At 36.3% G+C, this 21,602-nt stretch overlaps 2 protein-coding genes across 2 annotated transcripts in view; one reads left to right on the plus strand and one right to left on the minus strand.

Annotated features, from left to right (window-relative positions):
- LOC127975568 (periphilin-1-like) overlaps window positions 1–21,294 on the minus strand; it is a 38,272-nt gene extending 16,978 nt beyond the window's left edge. The window contains exon 1 of the mRNA XM_052579709.1: window positions 21,222–21,294. The gene's annotated coding sequence lies outside the window, so the exon portion shown is untranslated. The remainder of the gene's footprint in view (window positions 1–21,221) is intronic.
- Window positions 905–19,692, plus strand: LOC127975631 (YY1-associated factor 2). The gene is made up of 4 exons (XM_052579713.1): window positions 905–1,069; window positions 1,362–1,487; window positions 13,526–13,678; window positions 18,489–19,692. The coding sequence occupies exons 1-4, from the start codon at window positions 1,044–1,046 to the stop codon at window positions 18,730–18,732; spliced, it is 549 nt and encodes a 182-aa protein (XP_052435673.1). The 5' UTR covers window positions 905–1,043; the 3' UTR covers window positions 18,733–19,692.
- Window positions 21,295–21,602: the final 308 nt, after the last annotated feature.

The raw sequence follows: 21,602 nt of genomic DNA on the forward strand, positions 1-21,602 counted from the left end.
GAATCCTTTTGATTTATAGTAGTAGCAGTTGTTTTTTTTTACTTTGTTTTCTGATAGAGGGAATTATGTTGTGACAGTGGCGCCTCTTTATCTTCCGGGTCGTGCTGCGATCATTAGAGTAAGATTTATAAGATGTAAACGTAAATTATTTTTAAATTAGACGTGAAAAATGCAGCTGTCGACATAAATATATATATTTTTTTAATCATTAAGATTCTGGCGATTAAATAAGTCTGTTTTTATGTATAACTTAATAAATGTTTTCCCTAAGGTCTTTTACTATCATATTTCGAGTCTTTGCATATTTTGATAAATGCCATTTGTTCCTTTTCAGATATCAGAGATAAATATGAGTGGTGTTTTAGCGCCCAGCAAAAGCACTGTTTATGTCTAACATCCCTATCTCTTTGTCAAACAGCAATTTGCAGAAGGTACTCTGTATTGTTATTATTAAAAAAAAAATTAATACATATGTGTTGGATATCTGTGAGTTTCACTTCTTTGAGTGAGAAGTGTATATAAATTTTTGCACATCATGAAGAGTTTATTTAATAGTTTTATATAGTACCCATGAGGTGCTGTATTTTGTCAAATTATATAGGCCTAATGTACACACACACACACACACGCACTGCATTAACTTGTATATACACTTATAGTTAACTTATATATTTATTGCAATTTCAATTTCAAGACTATTTATGTGCGCTAGTAAACTAAAGTAAAATTTGATTTCATGTGGACTTTAGGTTAGCTTATTAATTTTGCATATATATATATATATATATATATATATATATATATATATATATATAATTTCGCACTCGCTCGGCCCCCAGTTGATTTGGGGTGAAGCGGGAGCACTACTCTCATATAACCCCCCACGACCCTTCTTTATAGAAAATAAATCGGCGCTGGATTGGTCGAACAGGGTCACGTGACGGCCGCTGCGCTGGAGTTTCTACGACAGCTGGGAGCCGCTCGAGAAGACCGAGCGCGAGAGGCGGTTGAGCCTGTGACGCTTCGAACAAAGTTTCTGAAGCATGGGAGACAAGAGGAGTCCGACGAGGTAAAAACAAACAGAAAGAAACTCCCACAGCCGGTGGCTTCAAGAAACTCGGGACCGTCTCAGGGCTTGAAGCAGACCGTTAGGCAGCGCGCGTGAATGAGAAAGACGCAACAGAGTGGCCACCATGGCGGACTGGCTGTTTTATCAACCCTAAAGTGTCATTTCATTAAAGAGCGCGTCGCTTGCGCAGGCGTCTGGCTGACGTTGTGCATGGATAGCATCAGATATGTATGTCGGGAGATTTCTACAGTCCGAGATGTGATGTTCTCTCTGTTTGTTTTGCTTTTTGAAGGCCGAAACGGCAAGCGAAGCCCTCCTCCGACGACGGCTACTGGGACTGCAGCGTGTGTACATTCAAGAACAGCGCCGAAGCGTTCAAATGCATGATGTGCGATGTCAGGAAGGGCACGTCAACGCGGTGAGTGCCAAACGATGTCTAAATGCGAACTGCTGCTTCATATCTGACCCACTCTTCGTATTCGGACTTCATTCGATACCCCAGAATGCTGTCGAGATAGCCAGCTCACTAGGTTTTGAGGCAGCCTTGTCTTTATTAATAATAACACAGTTTATACAATGTTTATAACCTCAGGAACAAATGTGAGCAGTCAGTGTCACGTTACTAAACCGCTCTGTTTGTAAAACATCCATTATACCCGATTAAAGCAGGTTATTTAAGAAGTAATTGGGGTTTAATTTCGGTTCAGTGTAATTATACTACATTAGCTGGGTATGGGTATGACACAACCTATGAGCAAATCTCTTTATTCCTGTTCTTTTTTTCTATTAGCAATCTAAAAATAATGTCAATAAATTGGCTTGTAATTGTATATTTATTGTAATTCTTATGGTTAAATCTGAAATATTTTCATAATCTACACAATTTGTGTGTCAAAAGGCAAATGTGGGATTAAAAATAGTATTTTTTTGTATCGTCTTTTCTCTCGTTTTGATGTAAAAGCATTAGGGGTGCACTGGTACTACTGATAATATCTACTTTTCTTGTATGCTGGAGGATAAATACGTGTATTAATGGTATAGCACTTAAATACTTTTGTGATGATAATGTTGTGTGGTGACATTTATTATCGTTCTGTAAATTTTAACCGTTGTTCAAATTTTACGTGTCAAAATTGAGTCACATCAATAGGAATCTGAGAATTAGCGTGAGTGAGAAAGATTTCCCCACACAGTGGTTTTAAGTTGGCCATATAAACTAACCAAGCTGGCCAGTAGAAAACTGGTTTTATAGTAAACTTCGGTTTAAGTTATGCTTTTTTCACTACATTTTTGACAACAGATATTTTTTTTTTTTTTTTGCCAGCAATATTTAACAGAAATGGGGAAGAAATGGAAAATAATATTCTTGAGTAATAAATTCAAGTATATTTAGTAGTACAGTACATTGGAGGATAAATCATTGTTATATCATTAAAATCATAATATAGTTTAAAGTTTCTAGAAATATGGTCACATTTACTGCCATTTGGTGAATTGTAATATAAATAAGAATTGAAATTTTGCATGAGTGATAAATATTTACTATAGATTTTGCAACAGCTTCAAGGTGGTCATTCAAATTTGGTGTGCTCACTAACAGAAAGCAGCTTGGTTTGAGCTTCAATTTAAGTGTTTTTGAATGACAAACCAAATCATATTTTTTCAATTAATCATAGAGAATGAGGCGAATGTTTTTTTCTGAGGATTTACGGTCAGTGGCAGCCAATACTCTGCTTGTACTGGTCTTACAGATAACGTCTTTCCCATGGCAGCTATCCATGAGTGCTAATGATCATCAGAGAAGACATTTAATGGGCTTGTATTTTCTCACTTTCATCTCATCTGTCATAAATATCCTGTTTTGGAACAGTAAGCGACTGAGTCGGCAGTCAGTTATTTCCCTGATGAGATCAGGAAGTAAAACATTCCTCATCTGCGCTTTGGAACATAAACGCACACTAAAAGTAGAAGAAGATGATGATCATGACAGACCTCAGCTCTCAACAACAGCACCAGATAACGATCATCTTTCTTTAGGGAGATTGTTTATAAAGGTTTAATTATCTTTCAAGTTTCAGATCCCATTACCAACGCTAAATCAAAGCATTATTACAGCAGTTTTTTAAAGCTAACAAATTTTCACAGCAGAAATGCGTGTGAGAGGGCGGAGGATTTTTATGAGGGGGTGGGGTACTGTCACTTGTCCAGGCCACCACAGCAGCTGGCGTCCAGACGGCCTGAACTCATTTGCATTCAATGGCTTAATCAAGAATCCCATCATCAGAAGAGGGATCATCACATCAGGATGCACACACACGGACACTCATGGCCATAAATAAACCCATGATTGCACATCTGCCCTGTTTTAATGCCTCGAAGATTGCCATAAATGATAGGTGATGATGTCCTCTTGATGCGATTCTCACATGTCGCTTATTTATGAAGAAAGGAGAGCTTCTTTAAAAGGAGTAGCATGCTAAATTTATTTTTCCATACAATGAATGCCAATAAGGGCCTGAGTTGTTTTGGACCCCATTGAATTACATTGTAAGGACAAAAACAGGCAAAACGGGCTTTAAATATCTTATTTTCTGTTCCGCAGAAAGTCATATAGGTTTTGAACAATGGGATGGTAAAAAAAAATTGTCAAGTTTTATTTGGGGGTAAATTATCCTTTTAAATTACACAATACAAGCTCCTAAGTGAATGTTTTTTTAATGTTATTTCGACTGGCTATATTTGCTCGTGTTCGAAGAGTGATTTGTTTACCTAGATGTTACCTTGCGCTGACAGACTGACATTTAATTGATGAAGCTGTAGAGCTTCTCGTTGAGCATTTCAGGCCATTACCCTGTTGACCCCCCGAACCTGCCGGCAAACCTCTAATTTCAGTGTACCGACACATTTTGCCCTCCAGCGAAAGCATTTGCTATGCAGGAGAGAGTATTATACCGTTCAACCAAGCAGGTTTTTTTCGTACTTAAGACCTCTCATGATGACAGTTTGTAAAGAAGAAGGCTGTTTTTTGATTTTTTTTTTTTTTTTTGTGCTGTTTGACTTGACACTAATGTATGTTTGTGCTGCCACAACCAGTTTAAGGTTGTCGGTTATAAATTTGTTGACATAACCTGTGCGCTCTATAGTCGTATCACTAAGAGAACTGGATCCATCATCCTTCATGACTGTCAGTGTGGTGATGACAAACAGAGAATTTCGTTTGCTAATAGGGATGCACCAAAATTTCAGCCACCTGAAAATGGCATATTCAGTGGTTTTCGTGCCATGTTAATAATAGCTTTGTAGAACTATACAGGTGCATCTCAAAAAATAAGAATATCATGGAAAAGGTCTTTATTTTTCTTTAATAAGAAAAGGTCTTTATTTAATAATAATAATAATAATAATAATAATTTTAAAAATTATATTCTACATTCATTGCACAAACTAAAATATTTCAAGGATTTTTTTTTTTTTTTTAATTCTGATTGTTACGACTTACAGCTTAGAAAAAAGGAAAAACAAACAGTACCTCAAAAAATTTTAATATTCCATTTTGGGCTTGATTAGTTTGATTAATTTTTTGTATAAATACTGGGTACCTCTTGGGCTAGTTCAGAACATGCAACCACAATTATGGGAAAGACTACTGACTCGACATTTGTCGAAAAGACCAATCATCAACACCCTCCACAAGGAGGGTAAGCCACAGAAGGTCATTGCTGAAAGGGCTGGCTGTTCCCAGAGTGCTGTATCAAAATATATTCATAGAAAGTTGACTGAAAGGAAATTGTTTGGTAGGAAAAGGTGCACAAGCAACAGTGATGACCACAGCCTTGGGAAGATTGTCAGGAAAAGCGGATTCAAGAACTTGGGAGAGCTTCACAAGGAGTGGACTGAAGCTGGAGTAGGCACATCAAGATTTACCACAGTCAGACGTCTTCAAGAAAAGGGCTACAGCTGTCACATTCCTAAAACCAAGCCACCCCTTAACCAGAAAAAAACATCAGAATCATTTCACCTGGGGTAAGGAGGAAAAGAACTGGACTGTTGCTCAGTGGTCCACAGTCCTCTTTTCAGATGAAAGTAAATTTAGCATTTCATTTGGAAATCAAGGTCTGGAGTCCAAAAGAAGACTATAGAGGCACAGAATCAAAATCAAAAGTCCTGCTGGTATTGGTCCACTGTGTTTTATCAAGTCCAAAGTGAATGCAGCCATCTACCAGGAGATTTTGGAGCACTTTATGCATCCATCTGCAGACATGCCTTATGGAGATGCTGATTTCATTTTGCAGCAGGACTTTAGCACCTGCCCAGAGGGCCAAAACCACTTCCAACTGGTTTGCTGACCATGATATTACTGTGCTTGATTGGTCAGCCAACTCACCTGACCTGAACCTCACAGAGAATCTATGTGGTATTGTGAAGAGGAAAATAAGTAACATCTGACAAACAATACAGAGGAGCTGAAGGCCACTATCAAAGCAACCTGGGCTTCAGTAACAGCTCAGCAGTGACAGAGGCTGATCGCATCCATGCCACGCCGCACTGAAGCAGTAATTCGTGCAAAAGGAGCCCCAACCAAGTATTGAGTGCATAATTAAACCTGCTTTGGAGATCTTGAACATTTCTGTTTGGTAAATCTTTTTTAAAAAATCTTTTGAGAAAAATATTCACATTTTGAGATACTGAATTTTTTAAGCTGTAAGTCATAACCATCCAGAATTAAAACAAAAAACTCTTGAAACATTTCAGTTTGTGTGCAATGAATCTAGAATATAAGTTTGCTTTTTTTATTATTAAATTACAAAAAATAAAGAACTTTTCAATGATATTCTAATTTTTTTAGATGCACCTGTACATTATTTTGATAATTCAAAAAAGGGTTATATCTGATTCTGATGCATAGAGCTGAATAAAAAAAATATATTTATATTTAATATGAATATTTTCTGTCCAGTTTTATAGTTTCAATAAAAGTGTGGTTATTTTTACCTTTTTAATTCGGTATAATTAAAAATATTAAGTCTTTCAAAACTACTTTACATTATTTAATAAAATAATAAATAATTATTTAAAGCAGTTTCAGTTTTCAGACAACTGCATCCCGAATTTTAGGTTTTGGCCTAGAAATTACATTTTGGTGCATCCCTAATTACAAATGATTACTGAGCAAAGCATAAATCTAACCATCATATTCTGCTGTCACAGTGATATTTTCTTGTTGCTAAATGAATGTGTTATGTCAGTGGGTCTAAAGGAAGTCTTGAATAATTTGGCTGGTTCTGGGTTCACCTGACTAATTATTTTTATTGTTATTGTACAATGGATTATTATATTTAAATTATACAAAGGCTTTAACATGCTCTATGGTGTTAGTTGTTAGATGAATAGTCAATTGCTACAGTGTGGCATTTGAAAGAGTTGAGCAGCATGTGAAATCCTCTCTATTTGCGTGTGTGCAGAAACCCAGAGTGCTGCTCTGTGAATTCTCGTCTCTTTGCCCAAAAAGGCGAAACTAATGCAGTCTGAGGAAGCGTTCCCAGCATGCCTCTGCCAAATAAACAAAAAGCCACATAAAACATTCATATTTTTCAGTAATTACAAGCGCCTGTTGTCATTTATTAGATACATTTTGCGTATAGTTTGCAAAAGCTTGCGAAAGGCGCATGCCCGTACTGTCTCAAATGAGTTGGCCTCATTTTGATTCAGACAGTTATGGGGCTTTGATGAAAGGAGAGAAAGCTGGATACTGAAGCGAGGGAGAAGCAGTGTGGAACTGCAGTGTGGGATTTTGAAAAGCAGTTAAAAGGAAAGGCAGACGATTGGAAAGAACCAAAAACATAGTGTGGAGAGGTGGGACGGTGGGAAGCAGAGTGCCATCTGTCAAACAGGGGCTTGGCAGTGGAGCGAAAGGAGGAGCAGTATGGAGACTGCATGTTCACACAGTGTAGCGCATTAATCATGGTGTCCCCTCCCATCATTCAAGCCCATGAGTACACAAGCCTTCCTGGTACAATTATTACGCTATTACATAAACATGCAGATATGAACACATCTGAGAGACTCTTGGCTCAGAGGAGAGCAGCCCTCGTGTCCTTCTGATTTAACACCGTAATGTGGGAAAAATTTGTTTTGATGTAATAGCTGGCATTGATCTGATTACATGAAGAAATTCAATACATCTGGTTTATTAAACAAGGAAACTGACAAAAAAAATAAGGTATGAGACTTTTTGTTAAGAATACATAAAATATAATACCACATTCATAATTGGTTGATATGATAGAATTTATATTTAAATATTGAACATATTTATCGCCAATGTTTGATATTAAATAATACATATGTACTAATTTTATTTTTACATTAAACACTAATTTAATATCACTAATCTTTTGCAAATCTGAAAATGAATATTTTTTTAGTGACTTTTTTTCATAATTCACATTATTATGTCGTGGTGCCTAATTTACTTTAAGCATTTAAATGATTTAAATTGTTTTTGTGTTATTTTCAGTGTTAGCTTAACAAGCAAGCAAGCGTAAGGTTGGGGGTTCGATTCCCCGGGAACACATGATATGTAAAAATTGATAGACTGAATGTACTGTAAGTCGCTTTGGATAAAAGCATCTGCTAAATGCATAAATGTAATTTAATTTAATTTTTTGTTTTACAGAATATATATATATAAATTTGCAATCCAATTGTAAGTTAAGTTAGCAGCCACGTATAATATAATTAATTATTAAATTAGCAGTGCATCCCTTATGGATTGATTTTTATTAAATGGTTGATGCATCCTAAAAATATAATTGGGACATTACAAATTAAAGGGTACATAACATACACGGTTTCTCCTAATCTCATGTTAATCTTGAGTACCTATAGAGTAGTACTGCATCCTTCATATATCCAAAAAGTGTTTAGTTTTTTTCATATTTATAAAAGAAAAATACAGCTTTCCGATTCTTTCAGGAAAAAGCAGGGCTCCTGGAACCGTGCCGTGAGTGGAGCAATAATACTGATGTATCGTGTTTTTTCCATTACCATATATTCATTTATGGGCTGATTTTCGACAAAAGACAGAAATCTGGTGCAATTGTACTGACATGAATTTGGGTCTTTTATCAAAGGGATGGCTCCATATTTTAATAGCAAAAGATGTGCAAATCCAGAGTCGACTTGGGCCTTGTTTATAAAACATTCGTCACTCAAATGAAGAGAACACACAAACACACTTGATACACTCAGTTGCTGCCCCGGAAAAACAAACTGCATCCACTGTTCATGTATCGCTGGGTTGTTGGGGAAGCTGAACACTGTAAACTTTTCCTCACATCCAAAAACGCACTTATTTGGAGACATTCTTGAACAAATCAAATGCAGCGCTGCTGACGATTTTAAAGTGCATTGATCTGCGCGTTCTCGCTTTCCTCTGGCCAGCGGTTGCGCAGGCGCGCTTTTCCGAGAGAAATGTTCATATAAGGACTTCCGTTCTCGTCTACGTCATTAGATCCACGATCGAAAAAAAACATCCGAAACGTGTACAAACCCGGAAGTAAGATTTTCGGCACAGAAATTCTCAGTCATTCTTCTTAATTATTTTTTAAAACTTTGGCTATGTTTAGCATGAGAATCCATCTCTTTAACAGTGTGAACAACTCTGAATACACAAAACACCATTGTACCCCCCTTTAAAGAAAAAAATCTCTCGATTGGTGGCATTGAACAGTCAAAGATTTTTTATTTTATTTTTTGACATGGATTAGATTTCTGACATGGCTGTTCATGTCTCTCATTTCACTGCATTGTCTCTTCTTTACTCAAAAATGTGAACTTATTCCATTTTTTATATTGAATTTTTTTATTTGATATAGGGATGCTCATATTGACCGTTTAACCGTTAACCGAAAGTAAAAATTTTGACCGATTAATACTATCAGTTAAACGGTTTAAACGTTTTTTTTTTAGGTTATTTTTGTTAAGTTTGCTGCATGGTTTAGAAAATAAAATAGCCTAGGCTACTATAAAGCTTATTTATTAACTCACGGAGCGCGTCGGCACGCTCAACCACACCCGTGACACATGCCTGCAGATTTTCTTTTTCTGAGCAAGGGAAGCAAAATGAAGCGAGCGAAAAGAAGCACTGTGTGGGATTATTTTAACAGAAAGGGCGACGAAGTTACCTGTAAATTATGCGGCGCCTTATTAAAATAAAGCAGTAGCACAAGTACGATGCAGTGCCATTTACGAAGCAATGGATGCGATGCACAGCGATCTGAGGAGATAACGCACTGATTATCCAGAAGCAGATGTTGACATCTACATGAGAGACGATCCTCCTTCTCTGGATATTAATCCTCTTGACTGGTGGAAAGCAAATGAAAGGCGCTTTCCGAAGCTGGCCACTCTAGCGAGACGTTACCTGTGTATTCCCGAAACATCTGTCCCATTGGAGAGGGTGTTTTCTGCCGCGGGTCTAACTGTCAACAGGTTGCGCTCCAGACTGACCCCACATCACGTTGATATGTTGCTTTTTTACATAAAAATTAGACAAGGTTTTGAGGTAGGGCTGCTATTTTTATTTAACGAAAAATCTTAATCTAATGGGGAAAAATCCGGTTTGAAAGCTTCGTTCAAACGGATTCAGTGTTTTCTTTTTGTCATCTTAATTTGTTAATTATTTAAGTAAAAAATATATGTATTTAGTGTAGGCCTATTTTGTATTTAATTTGTATTATTTTTAGAGCCCGACCGATATGGATTTTTGGGGGCCGATGCCGATGCCGATATTAACTCGAAAAGAGCCGATTTATAAGCCGATATTTTGATTTTGAAAATAAACTGGATATTAGACCCATTTCCTATATACTGCACTTACACAACATTCAATAGCAAAATATCTGCCTGTTCTATGTATGTGGGCTGTATAAACCATTTTCCAGAAGAGATTATGTAAAAAAAAAAAGCCTTAGATTATAGTCTCAATGACTAAACAATTGCACATCAAAAGTATATATTTTTTAATGGTCAAAAAAACACTTTTACTTTCTTCCAGTTGAAGCTGGTTTTAACAGTCTGTGTGTGTTCTGTAAATAAATTATAATACTAAAGTTAAAGTATTTGCAGAAGTAGTCCCACACTTTGCTGCTACAGCATTCACCTTTTTCAGGTATCTGTAGGCCAGAAAGAGACAGAGAAAGAATAAGCATGTGTATTAATAATATCACCATGTATCATTACTCGTGTCATCATTAGAATTAGAATTATAATAAACAGGGATCTCCTACATAGGCAAAAATGAGAAATATATATTTTTTTTATTTGTCAACCAATAGGTATTACCTATTACCTACTTCTATTTAACAATATTACAACATTTTCCTGTTATGTCTTTAAAGCTGCTTTGAAACAATCTGTAAAAAATAAAAATAAATAAAAAAAAGCGCTTGTTCAGCTCACATTTATTTACATGTCCCCTCTGGTTAATCATTTCTGACCCACCTACTCGAAGTTGAATGGTTAACGTTAGTGTCATGAACACACCGCTGTCAATTTTGAGAAGAACCACCTTCAATCAAGTTAATAGCAAGCATTTAAGGGGCCTGCTAAAAAGGAAGCTATATTAGCGTTAGAATAACATAAGGCTGTAAATATCGAATATTTTAGTAATCGGGTCTATGATAGGCTTTTGTACATTCTGCTGAACAACAGCCTTTAACTGGACTTTTATTTTGACGGGTTGGCGTACATTTACAGTTCTGTGTATGTGATGTGGCGCTGTTTTTACTTAAATCAAACGGTCAAATGCTCATGAAGTGACTGTCAGAGCAGTTCTGGGGATGTTGTTCATGTGTTCACGTGATTATTTAGTGAGACAGCGGACGCTGAATTCACCGCGAGCTTAATGCGCGCTTACGTGTGTTTAATGAATGAAGAGGCGCTTCTGCGCCATTCATTAACAGAGACGCGCAGAACATGCAGGATTCATATTTAAAAAGACTATTCCGGCTTAATACTTACAGATATTCGTCCATATCGTGATTTGATGTAAGTGCAATGACCTATTTTTAATGAATTCATTCAATAACATAACAGCTGTTGTTTTTTCGAGGCACGCTGTACATAACTTCTAGTCATTGCCCCCCTGCCACAGTTACCCGGTCATTATGTGGGAAACACTGCAGATATATTTAGAATAAGTTAAACGATAACGTTATAGTTTGACATCTTATTAACGTTCGCACTCTTCCACTGATAAACATGGTATTAGCTTCGTGGCTAATCTAATATAGCAATGCATTAGTGGCTGTAAGTGATGTTACAGAATATTTATAAGTGATAATGATAGGACCGTTAGCTAGAACTACCACATCATTGTATATACAGTGTATGAACTAAATCATTTCACATGAAGAACGACAGACTCACCGTCAAAACAGAAAAAAAATCTCCGTGGCTGGCTTGGCTTATCGCTTTCTTCGCTAGTGAATTTCTGGCGCTGTTGTCAACTCTGGAGCTGCAGAGCTCCCTCTGGTGGGTAAACTATGCAACACTCATAACATGAGTAAAGCATGAGACTCCGTTTCTCATGTTCCATCGGCCATTATAAACGCCGATGCCGATTTAAATGCAATAAGCTCATATCGGCCGATAATATCGGCCGGCCGATATATCGGTCGGGCTCTAATTATTTTATTCTATTTTTCTCTCACTGTCAGAAATGCTGCAGGTCACGGAAATTTAAACGGAATCCAGGTTCTGTTGTTGATCTGTTCTGTATGCTGCTGTTTGCACTTTGCACTTTAAAATAAACCCTTTGATGAAAAAAAAATTGTTTGTATTTTTTTAAAGGGTCACAGATACGCGTAAATTTTATTTGTATTTAATGCCAATTCAATATTATAATCTCATCAGTTAACGGTTAATAATCGATTAATGAGCGGCGGTTGTCGGTTGGGAAAATTAATCGAAATGAGCATCCCTAATTTGATACTATTTATGTAATAAGTAGGATAATATACAGTCAGCGAGTCAATTGTTGCACAATTCTAATATTAACTAGCTTTCATTGTCTTTTTGTATTATTGTTGGGATAAATGTAAACTAATAGCACAGATAAAAGCATAGTTGCAACACACACGTGAGAAGGAGAGTGAATAATGACTGACTAATAAATGAGTAATTCCACAAAAAAATCTCTCTCAACATCATGACAAATGTACAAAAATAAGCAGGATCAGCAACATTAATGCCAATTTAGTCTGATTGGCACTGAGGAAATACATCACAAAGTGGTCGATTGATTTACTCTGAATGGTGCTTCTAACAGCGCTGAGTGTGAAGGGTGATAAGAGTCCACAGCAAGCAGCCAGGTCTTGACATGCAGCAGAGAGTGAGGCAGGCAGACAGCTAACAACAACTAATAATGGCTGTTTTCACTCGCCTTGGGCTTGGGATCAATGCTAATGACCGATTCTTGGCTGCTATGCTTTAAGGGTCTAGATGTCCTAATTTCACAATGTGTAACTTCATTAGCTATTCCTAAAGCAAAGGTTATAGATGAAAGCGTAAACATTGCACCAGTGCGCAGATACTAAGAAGCTGTTTTTAAAATCACTGTGTTTGTATGTGTGTGTGTGTTGGCAAAGCAGAAGGCAGCAATGCTGGCCTTCATACTGCCCTGTTGTTGACTGGTTTTGGTGTAACAGCTGTTGTTCTTGACATTAGAGCAACGGTCACAGTGCATCCTTGTCGTTCGAAGCGCCATGCTACTGATGGGACTTCACCCTGAGGTCTGATCTGAGATCCGTATGGTTAACTCATAGGGCTAGATAGAATCTGTAATTGCCGCAGCTGTCAGGTTGTTAATTAGGGGTGTAACATCTGATGTGTTGAAATGACAACAGCAAAACAGTATCCTACCAATAAACAATAGTAGGATTGCATTCTCATAGTAAGGTTAGTAGAACAAGAAGGGCTGTTCTAGCAATTTCTGACCATTTACATCAATAGGTTCAATCTGGATCTGGTGTTTAAAATGGTTTAACATACATATATATATATATTTTAGGGCTGCCAAAGTCAATGTGTTAATTAGTATAATAGTTAGGCTATTGCAATGTTATGGTTAGACAGGGAGAACTAGTATATTAGGGGATATTAGCTTATATTAGGAAGTTAAATTACCGGTTTTTGTCTTCCTGCTGTAGAAAGGAAAACAGATGAGTGTAATTGCGGCTGTTTCTCAACAGTTGAGAAAACACATTCTTCTCAGATTACTCTGTGTAGGAAAGATTTCTCTACTGGCTTCAACACTTGTTTGTTCAAGCCTGTTTTAACTTGCTCTTTCCCACGTAGTCCTTTTTATCATGCCCTGGTGAGATTGAATCATGTCATCCTGATTTAAATATCTTGCTTTCTCGCCTCTCAGTCTTCCCTTTTTTCCCCCCACAGGAAACCTCGTCCTGTTTCCCAGCTGGTAGCACAGCAAGTCACACAGCAGTTTGCTTCACCCACACAGCCCAAGAAAGAGAAAAAGGAGAAGACTGAGAAGGACAAGAACGAGAAAGAACCGACACTGAAAAAGAACAGCCACAAGAAAATGAGGTGAAATGTTGCGATACAGTCTCTGTGTTCATAAATTTACTGCATAGTTCCTACTCCCTAAACAAATTAAGCGGCTGTCTTTTGCATTTTATATAGCAGGTAGCTCACTCTGAAAAATGTCATGTATTGTTGCAGTCCTTTTGAAAACTATTATGAAATACATAAATTTAATATAAAATATATTTCACCTACTGCAGTGCACTGAGAATTATACAACACTTATACAAATATTTGTAACAAATTGTACACTTACACTACACATGCATCGTAATGAGATCTCCACCAGTGAGAAACAGGGATTGATGCCTTCATGAAATACACTCACAAACTGTTATATATTACACTATTGTTACAGAGTTTAAGGTCAGTATCAATACTCGCAATTAATCCCACTTAAAGTTTTTTTTATATAATTTTATATTGCAATAATTTCACATTCAATATTCAAATTAATGTAGAAACAACATACAGTATATTTTTGATATTTGTTTAATGGCAATCTTGTTTTCCACTGGTACTAATACTACTGATGTCTCTGAATTGATTTTTTCTTAGTATTTAACCAATGATTATAGCCATTCAACATTACAGTATAACTGAGAGCTATACATTTTAACATTAAACTTTAAAAAATAACTTTTGATTTAATTAAACTTAAATCAATCTTCATATAAACCCATTATAATAAATGTCATATTTATCTGTGACCTACAGCAAATAGAAAATTACAAATAAAAAAAGTTATAAAATGATCAAACACTGTTTTTATTTAAATATAGATTAATCTTTAAAGCTACTAAAGTTATTATTACCTTTTTTTTTCTATTGTTCTTTGATTAACAGACATAGCAGCTGGGTTATAAGGTTATTTTGGCTTCTTTAAAGGGGTGGTTGATCAGCATTTTTCCAATGCTTGATTGTGTTTATTGGGTACAGTTTAACATGTTCATGCTTGATTAGAAAGAAAACCCCCACTAATTTTCACATTTTACCTTTTATTCTACACCACTGTTTCCATTCTCTTCAAAACAGTCTGTTGAGTTCCTGGTTCTATGAAGCCCCTCCCTCAGAAATACACCATGGGCTCTGATTGGTTTGCGGGCTCAGTGTGTTTGTGATTCGCTAACCTCCTAGTGCACGTCGTCCAGAAATGTCATGCAACCTTACCATAATGGGTAGTTGTGTGTTCCCGGGGGCAAGGTTAATGTAAACATTGGAGTTAGTGATGCCACAAACCCAATAAGAAGCTTGTTGTAGTTAGAGATCGACTGAAAATGTTTTTTTTTATTTTATATATATATATATATATATATATATATATATATATATATATATATATATATATATATATATATAACCGATACCAATTATTTGCATGTTTATGTGCCCGATAACCGATATGCACAACCAATATTTATTAACTGTTATAAAGTAAATAAATGATTGAGTGAAAAAAGAACATACTTCACTTTGGGTTTTCCTCTTTTTAGTCATTTTTTTTAAGTGTTGAAAATGTGTCTTTCATGTTAAATTTAATCTGTATATTACAATAAAAATTTTATTTATAAAAGGCATCAACAGCAACAACACTAATATTAACAATAAGCAAAAAAAAATTTGAATGTCTAATGTTTTCAAATGGAGAAAATCAACTTGATTTTAAACTACCGTTATAGTAGGTTTATAAGCTGTTTAATGCTACAGAGTCAAGAATAATTCACTCGATAATGTTAATTCACTGAATAATATTCTCTGGAATATTGGAATATAGTAGGGATGGGCGTTTTCCACAAATATCACATTAGAATATTTGAGCTCACAATAAACGAATATTCGAATATTCATTTATTTAAATTAAGTTTAATGAGACAGACGTTATTTTTCAGAAACATTTATGGTTTCTGTCATTTTGAACAAGCTTACACACAATAAGCTTGAACATTACACATCATGTTTTTTAGCTAAAACATTTAACAATGCGTGCAAACAAACAAAAGGACAGATTAAAATCAAAAAAAAAAAAAAGTGAACAAAAGAAAAAACGTAAAGCATCCTGCAGCAATTAATGCTATTGTAGAACGTAGCCTACACTTAACTTTGAAACTTTTAAACTGTCAGGCAATCTTTTTTTTTCTATTGTTTTACACGTTCTTGTTAAGAAATACGGGCATGTAAACATGTTCGGGGGAAAGTCGGTTCCTTAGTCGGTTAACAATAAGGCCGCAGTGAGAAAACGCGCTCTGACGGCACAGACGTTGGCAGGACCCACAAATAACGGTGTGCTAAGCGAATAAGTTTTGTGAAGCGCTTTGTGTTTTGGTTTCACCACTGAATGGGATCCTCATCTGTTGGAATACATGGCTCCAGCAAGAACTGTTCCCACTCATCTCGGCTGGACTCTCTGAAATAATCGCTGAAGAACTGGCTCAGCCTTTTCTGACGAGTGGGCATTGCATCCTCTTCATCGTTGGTGCGCTGCATCCGCACCACTCGCATCAAGGAAAATGTTCTGATAATGTTTAAAAAAGTTTTTTTTCTTAGTTCTCTCATGTATTCATCGAGAAGCCTGACATGTTTGTGTCGAGGGTCTAGGGCAGATGCGAGAACAGGAGTTTTCTCTGCATTCTCCAAGTTATCTGTGTTTATTCGTTGCTTGAGAGATGCCGCAACAATGTTCTTGAATTCGGTCACTTTCTGTGATTCTCCACGGCATATTTGAAGTACTGTAGAAGACTGCAGTTCTTAGGGGCCGTTCACATATCGTGTCTTTTGCATGCTCAAGTTCGTTATTTCCAATGTAGGCACGCGGTATGCGTGCTCATAATTTTTCCAGGCGCGTCCGCACCGCATCGAGTTAAAAACATCTCAACTTTTCAGAATGCCGCATGCGCACCACAGGTCATGTGACAAGAACTAAACATTCAGCTCCATCCTTTCCCGTAACAACGTTGAAAGCTCAGCCAAGATGAAGGAACAGCTGATCATAGCTGTATATGGAAATCCATTTATCCTTTTTAAAGAAATTTCTGCGTCTTCATGGAGAGAACGCGTCATTGTTGCTAAGCAACTGCAGACGCCTCAGGAGTGCTTCTGCCAGAGCGCTTTGGAAAGAAAGGAGAAAGCGGCGCTCCTAGCATTTTCCATGTGTTTTTAGGCGCGATATGTGAACGGCCCCTTATTCATTCATTAATAATTTTTTGCTTGCATATATCTTCAATTACGCTGTGGAGAATCACAGAAAGTGATTGCACAACGTCTTCACAAAAGGACAAGTGTGACATCATATACCTCTGTAAATAAATACTATTTAAATTCACGTCTCGCACACTTCTGTGCACTTTGAATGGAACATATACATTCACTTTGGAATCATGGTGGAAAATCTTGTGATGTCCACTTCGCAGGGCCCTTACGTTCAATAGAACAAATGTCTGAAGCGATAAGAGAAACATGCAAAATGTGCATAGCAGGGGGCGCAAGGACTGGAATTGAGAACCACTGATGAAATGCAGCTAATTTGTGCATAACTGGCTGTTATGTTAAATAAGGTTTCTACAGCAAATCAAATACTTGCACGCCATAGTTGTTGTCTCCCCTCCCCTCAGACGCACTGCAATGGCGATTCTGCAATTCTCAAAACGGCCACAAAATGGTGGCATTTATCGGTAAAACCGATATCCAATTATGATAAAATGCATAAATATCGGGGAAAATATCAGTAAATCGATATATCGATCAATCTCTAGTTGTAGTCCCTACCAGCCGTTTTTTGTAGTCCTTAAACAGCAATTTCTTTAAAAGAAAATATGTCCCTTTGCATCTCTGAGTGTCAAAACTTTACAGATGTTGTTTGTGCTCTAACAGCGACATTACACACTAGCAGAGTTCAAAAGGTGAAATCATAATCAGCCATGCCTTTAAAAGCTGCGGCTGCTGAACATGATGTGGATCTGACATGTGTTTTCTCACAACTCTTTACCTTTTCTGACCAACTCCAGCTCTTAAAGTGTCTACTAATGAGCTGATGAGATGAATTGGGTGTGTTAGATGAGGGAGACAGTGCTGGAGTGCTTCAGAACAGTTTTGAAAACCACTGCATTTTCAGAAACATGTTCTTAAATCTAACTCATGTATAAAAAATACTTGCATAGATGCACGGTTTTAAAAGAACTTTAATCGCCTTTTTGCTATCTTCATGACTTAACTTGCATGCTCATAGTTTCTTTCACGCTTGAATATGAAATGATACAGGCTACAGCGCACACCGGCACATTCATGCATGCAGTTGACTACATGCATAGAGCGTTCTTTATACCTTCTGCATAACGATAAGCCAGCTTTGACAAACAAAACTTTTCTTCAAATTGGTTCATTGCCTCCTTGATTTAATTTAAATTGCCTATGAAAAATGATTGAGAAAATACTTGGAAAACCAAGGCTGCCGTTTTCACTTTTATGCTCTATTATACTAGCAATTCAAGTCAATTTGATTTATACAACAAGCCATTTTACTTTATTTAATACAGATTCAATGTTTCAAAGCAGCTTCTCACTAATGAACAGGTATATTACGGTATTAATGTTGCTAAATGCATCGATTATGAAACTAAATTTCAGCTGTAAAGCAGATCTACGGAAGACAATATCTCAGTGCAGCTAAGTTTAGTTCAATGACAGTGTCTATGTTGTCAAGTTCATCAATTATGAAACGCTATGAGAGAAGCTCTACACAAGACAATAGTGTCATTATTCAGCTCAAGTGAAGACAAGGCTAGCATTTCTGATCTGTTCTCTGCTCCCTATCCTGCAGGCCCAGATTAAAAAATGTGGACCGCAGCAGTGCACAACATCTGGAAGTGACAGTGGGAGATCTGACGGTTATCATAACAGACTTTAAGGAGAAAAGTAAGCCCTCCTCCAGTTCGTCCTCCAGCGCAGCATCTGGAGACCACCACAGCCAGAGCGGATCCAACTCAGACAACACAGAGAAGGGGATCTCCAGATCCTCGTCCCCACGAGGGGAGGGTTCCTCACTCAACGGGGAATCTCACTAGGAACCCGTGGATTATGAATGTTACTTCCAGCCTCCTGCACCTAATATATCCATTTTAAACGAACAGACACAGGAGTGCGCTTATATATGCCAAGACTTACCAAGACACAGGCTTAACCCAGCAATAGAAGCCATCTCTCACTACTACCACAGTTATAAGTTCAGAAACATAGGTTTTCACCACAATACACTCGTCCTGGTTTGTTACAGTGCCCAGAAAGGTCAGCTTGAGATAAACTGTAGACTTTGTAAGCAATTTTGATGATTGAGTATTGCTATTTTGAAAATTTAATTTCTATAGCATGTGGTAGTATTATGAATTAGTTAAATCTTGTTGTCTGTTTGGATTTGGACATTGACATCCATTCTCGCTCTCTTCACTATTGTGACCATTTCTCATAGACCATTCTTTTTTTAAATGACAATCTGTAACCTGTAACAGCACCCATTACATCTAGGTAATTAGCCCTGGGGCTTAAAATCTTTCAACTGGACCATTGTTGTGAAAGTATTTGCTTCTACATTAATGACATGTCAGTTGCAAATTGTTACTTTAAAATACTTAAATGCATTACAGGATGAGCGTTAAGCCATCTATAAATAACTGACCCAAACAGGACTTCCTTTCTCCATTGTTTGTTGCACCTGCTGGTACTTTTTGTATAATTATATGAGAAAGCCTTTAAACTCAGAAATTCATTGTTTAATTTGTTGTTGTTCATGTTGTTTTATTTGAAACTTGTCATAGATTGCATCACTTGTGCAGCTTGTTTGCTCTACCAGCGCTGTTTTGTGTTAGATTGTCTTGATATAATTCTGTTAATTCCAAAAGAAACATAACATTTATGACTAAAAATGACAGATGTATTTGTAAGAATTCATCCCCTCCTTTATGATGAACGGTGGTATATAAATATATCGCAGTATAGGAAATATCTCTTAATAAAATGTAAGACTTAGACTCCGGTTGTCAACTAAAACTTATTTTCAGGGCAAGCGAAGACCTTAAGGGAGTGATTAATGAATTTGGGTTGTTTGTGTGGTGAGCTGTCTGTTCAGTTCTCTGTGAAATGCACATGACATGCATGACGATGATATTCGCTGTGGGTCTTCAAAGTGTTGTGGTTTTTACCTCACCATGAGGAGTGATGCAATATTTGGCATACGGGTTGAATCAGAAACAAGGAAGAGTATTGTTCCTCACTTGACAACTACCAGCAGTGTCTTAACACGACATGACAATCCATTTCTCAATAGACATTGCCTAATACAGCAGAAAACATTTAATTCCTATCGTCTCTGATTAAAATGATTTTATAAAAGCCTGTTTTCCTGGTAGAAAAAGAACACCTAGTCCAGTTCCTCTATGCTCCACACAGGCACTCTTAAATTATAAATCATAATTCTACATGTGTGACTATTTCTTTTAATATGCATCCCTCTAAACATTAGTAACTATTTTAAAGATACTACTACCAATTTAGGTACTATTATTACACAAATTAAGCTTTCATTTTTACCAGTAGGTATGATACTAAGAATAAATTTTAAATAATTCAGTTTAAAATCTTACTTAAAAAATACGTGTAACAACTGTGATTTGTTATTCAAACACTTAAATTTGGTGTCACATAATTCTATAAAATCCAACTACGAAAATTAGTTATTTGTTAATAATGCATTTAATAAGAAATCAAATAATCAATAATAATAAAAATATGAGTAACTGTAACAAAAATATCTAGTAATATCTTGATAATAATTTCTAGTAAGTTTTGAGGGATTAATCTTTAAAGGGTTTGTCATAGCATGGGTCTTTCTGCTGTAAGTTGCCTGACTCAAATTTGCGAATCGGTTCCTATGAACAGATCATTTTAAACAACCGCCACAGCAGTTATTTAGATAATTACGTCATTATGTGGCTTGGCATAGTTTTTGCATGCTAATATAATGAGCAGAAGAAACTTCTTTCAAAAACATAAAAAACAATGTTTCCAAACTTATGGTCTGTACTGTATATATAATTATTATTATTATCATGTTTTTATGTATAAAAAAACTCAGATTTGTAAAATCTGTAGTTAAAAATCACAGTTCTAAAAATGTTTAACGCCTTCGTTACAACATTTCCTTTATTTGGCTAAACGATTCGTTCATGAACCGGACATCGCTGGTCATTAGTGGGCGAGTCACGTTACTTTTCAAGTGAAATAGTGTCCGTGTCCTGTAGAATTCACGCTAATAATTTTATAATAATTTAGTTTGTTTGTTTCAAAATGGTGTTTGAGTTTGCATAGTATTTCTCTCACAATGTATCATTCCGTGTATGTTTATGCTGCAGCGAAATATTGATTCACATAAGAGGTCAAGATGCACAGGAAACCCCCAACACTCTTGAAATCCACATGAACGGAAAATGATGCACATGACAACAGCCTGCCTTCCACTCCGACTCGAGAACTGTTTATGGACGAACGTATTCACACCTACCTGTACTGATTCATTTTCAAGGGAGAGCGCTGGCATGTTGACAACATGGGTTGAGAATGAAATGTTCAACAATGATGCAACAGACCACAAACTGCCAAATCACGCCTCTCACACACACCTGTGTTTCAGATAGTATCAGATTACAGGCAAATAGGTGGTTTAGTCTTGGGCAATTAATTACATTTATATCTTAACTATATATATATATATATATATATATATATATATATATATATATATATATATATATATATATATATATATATATATATATATATATGGATACAGAACACTGCATGTAACTAATTATTCAAGGCTGTAGATTTTTAGCACACAATGAATACTTTATGGTTAGATTTTTTTTTATTACAATTTTTTAAG

Source organism: Carassius gibelio, chromosome A4, assembly GCF_023724105.1.
Source record: "Carassius gibelio isolate Cgi1373 ecotype wild population from Czech Republic chromosome A4, carGib1.2-hapl.c, whole genome shotgun sequence".
Lineage (NCBI taxonomy): Eukaryota > Metazoa > Chordata > Actinopteri > Cypriniformes > Cyprinidae > Carassius > Carassius gibelio.

Bases quoted from the DNA above. Each gene is read 5' to 3' on its own strand.
- LOC127975631 (XM_052579713.1), top strand. From the start codon at position 1,044: ATGGGAGACAAGAGGAGTCCGACGAG. The intron at 1,070-1,361 runs GTAAAAACAAAC...TGCTTTTTGAAG, and splicing joins GACAAGAGGAGTCCGACGAG to GCCGAAACGGCAAGCGAAGC. The intron at 13,679-18,488 runs GTGAAATGTTGC...CCTATCCTGCAG, and splicing joins AACAGCCACAAGAAAATGAG to GCCCAGATTAAAAAATGTGG.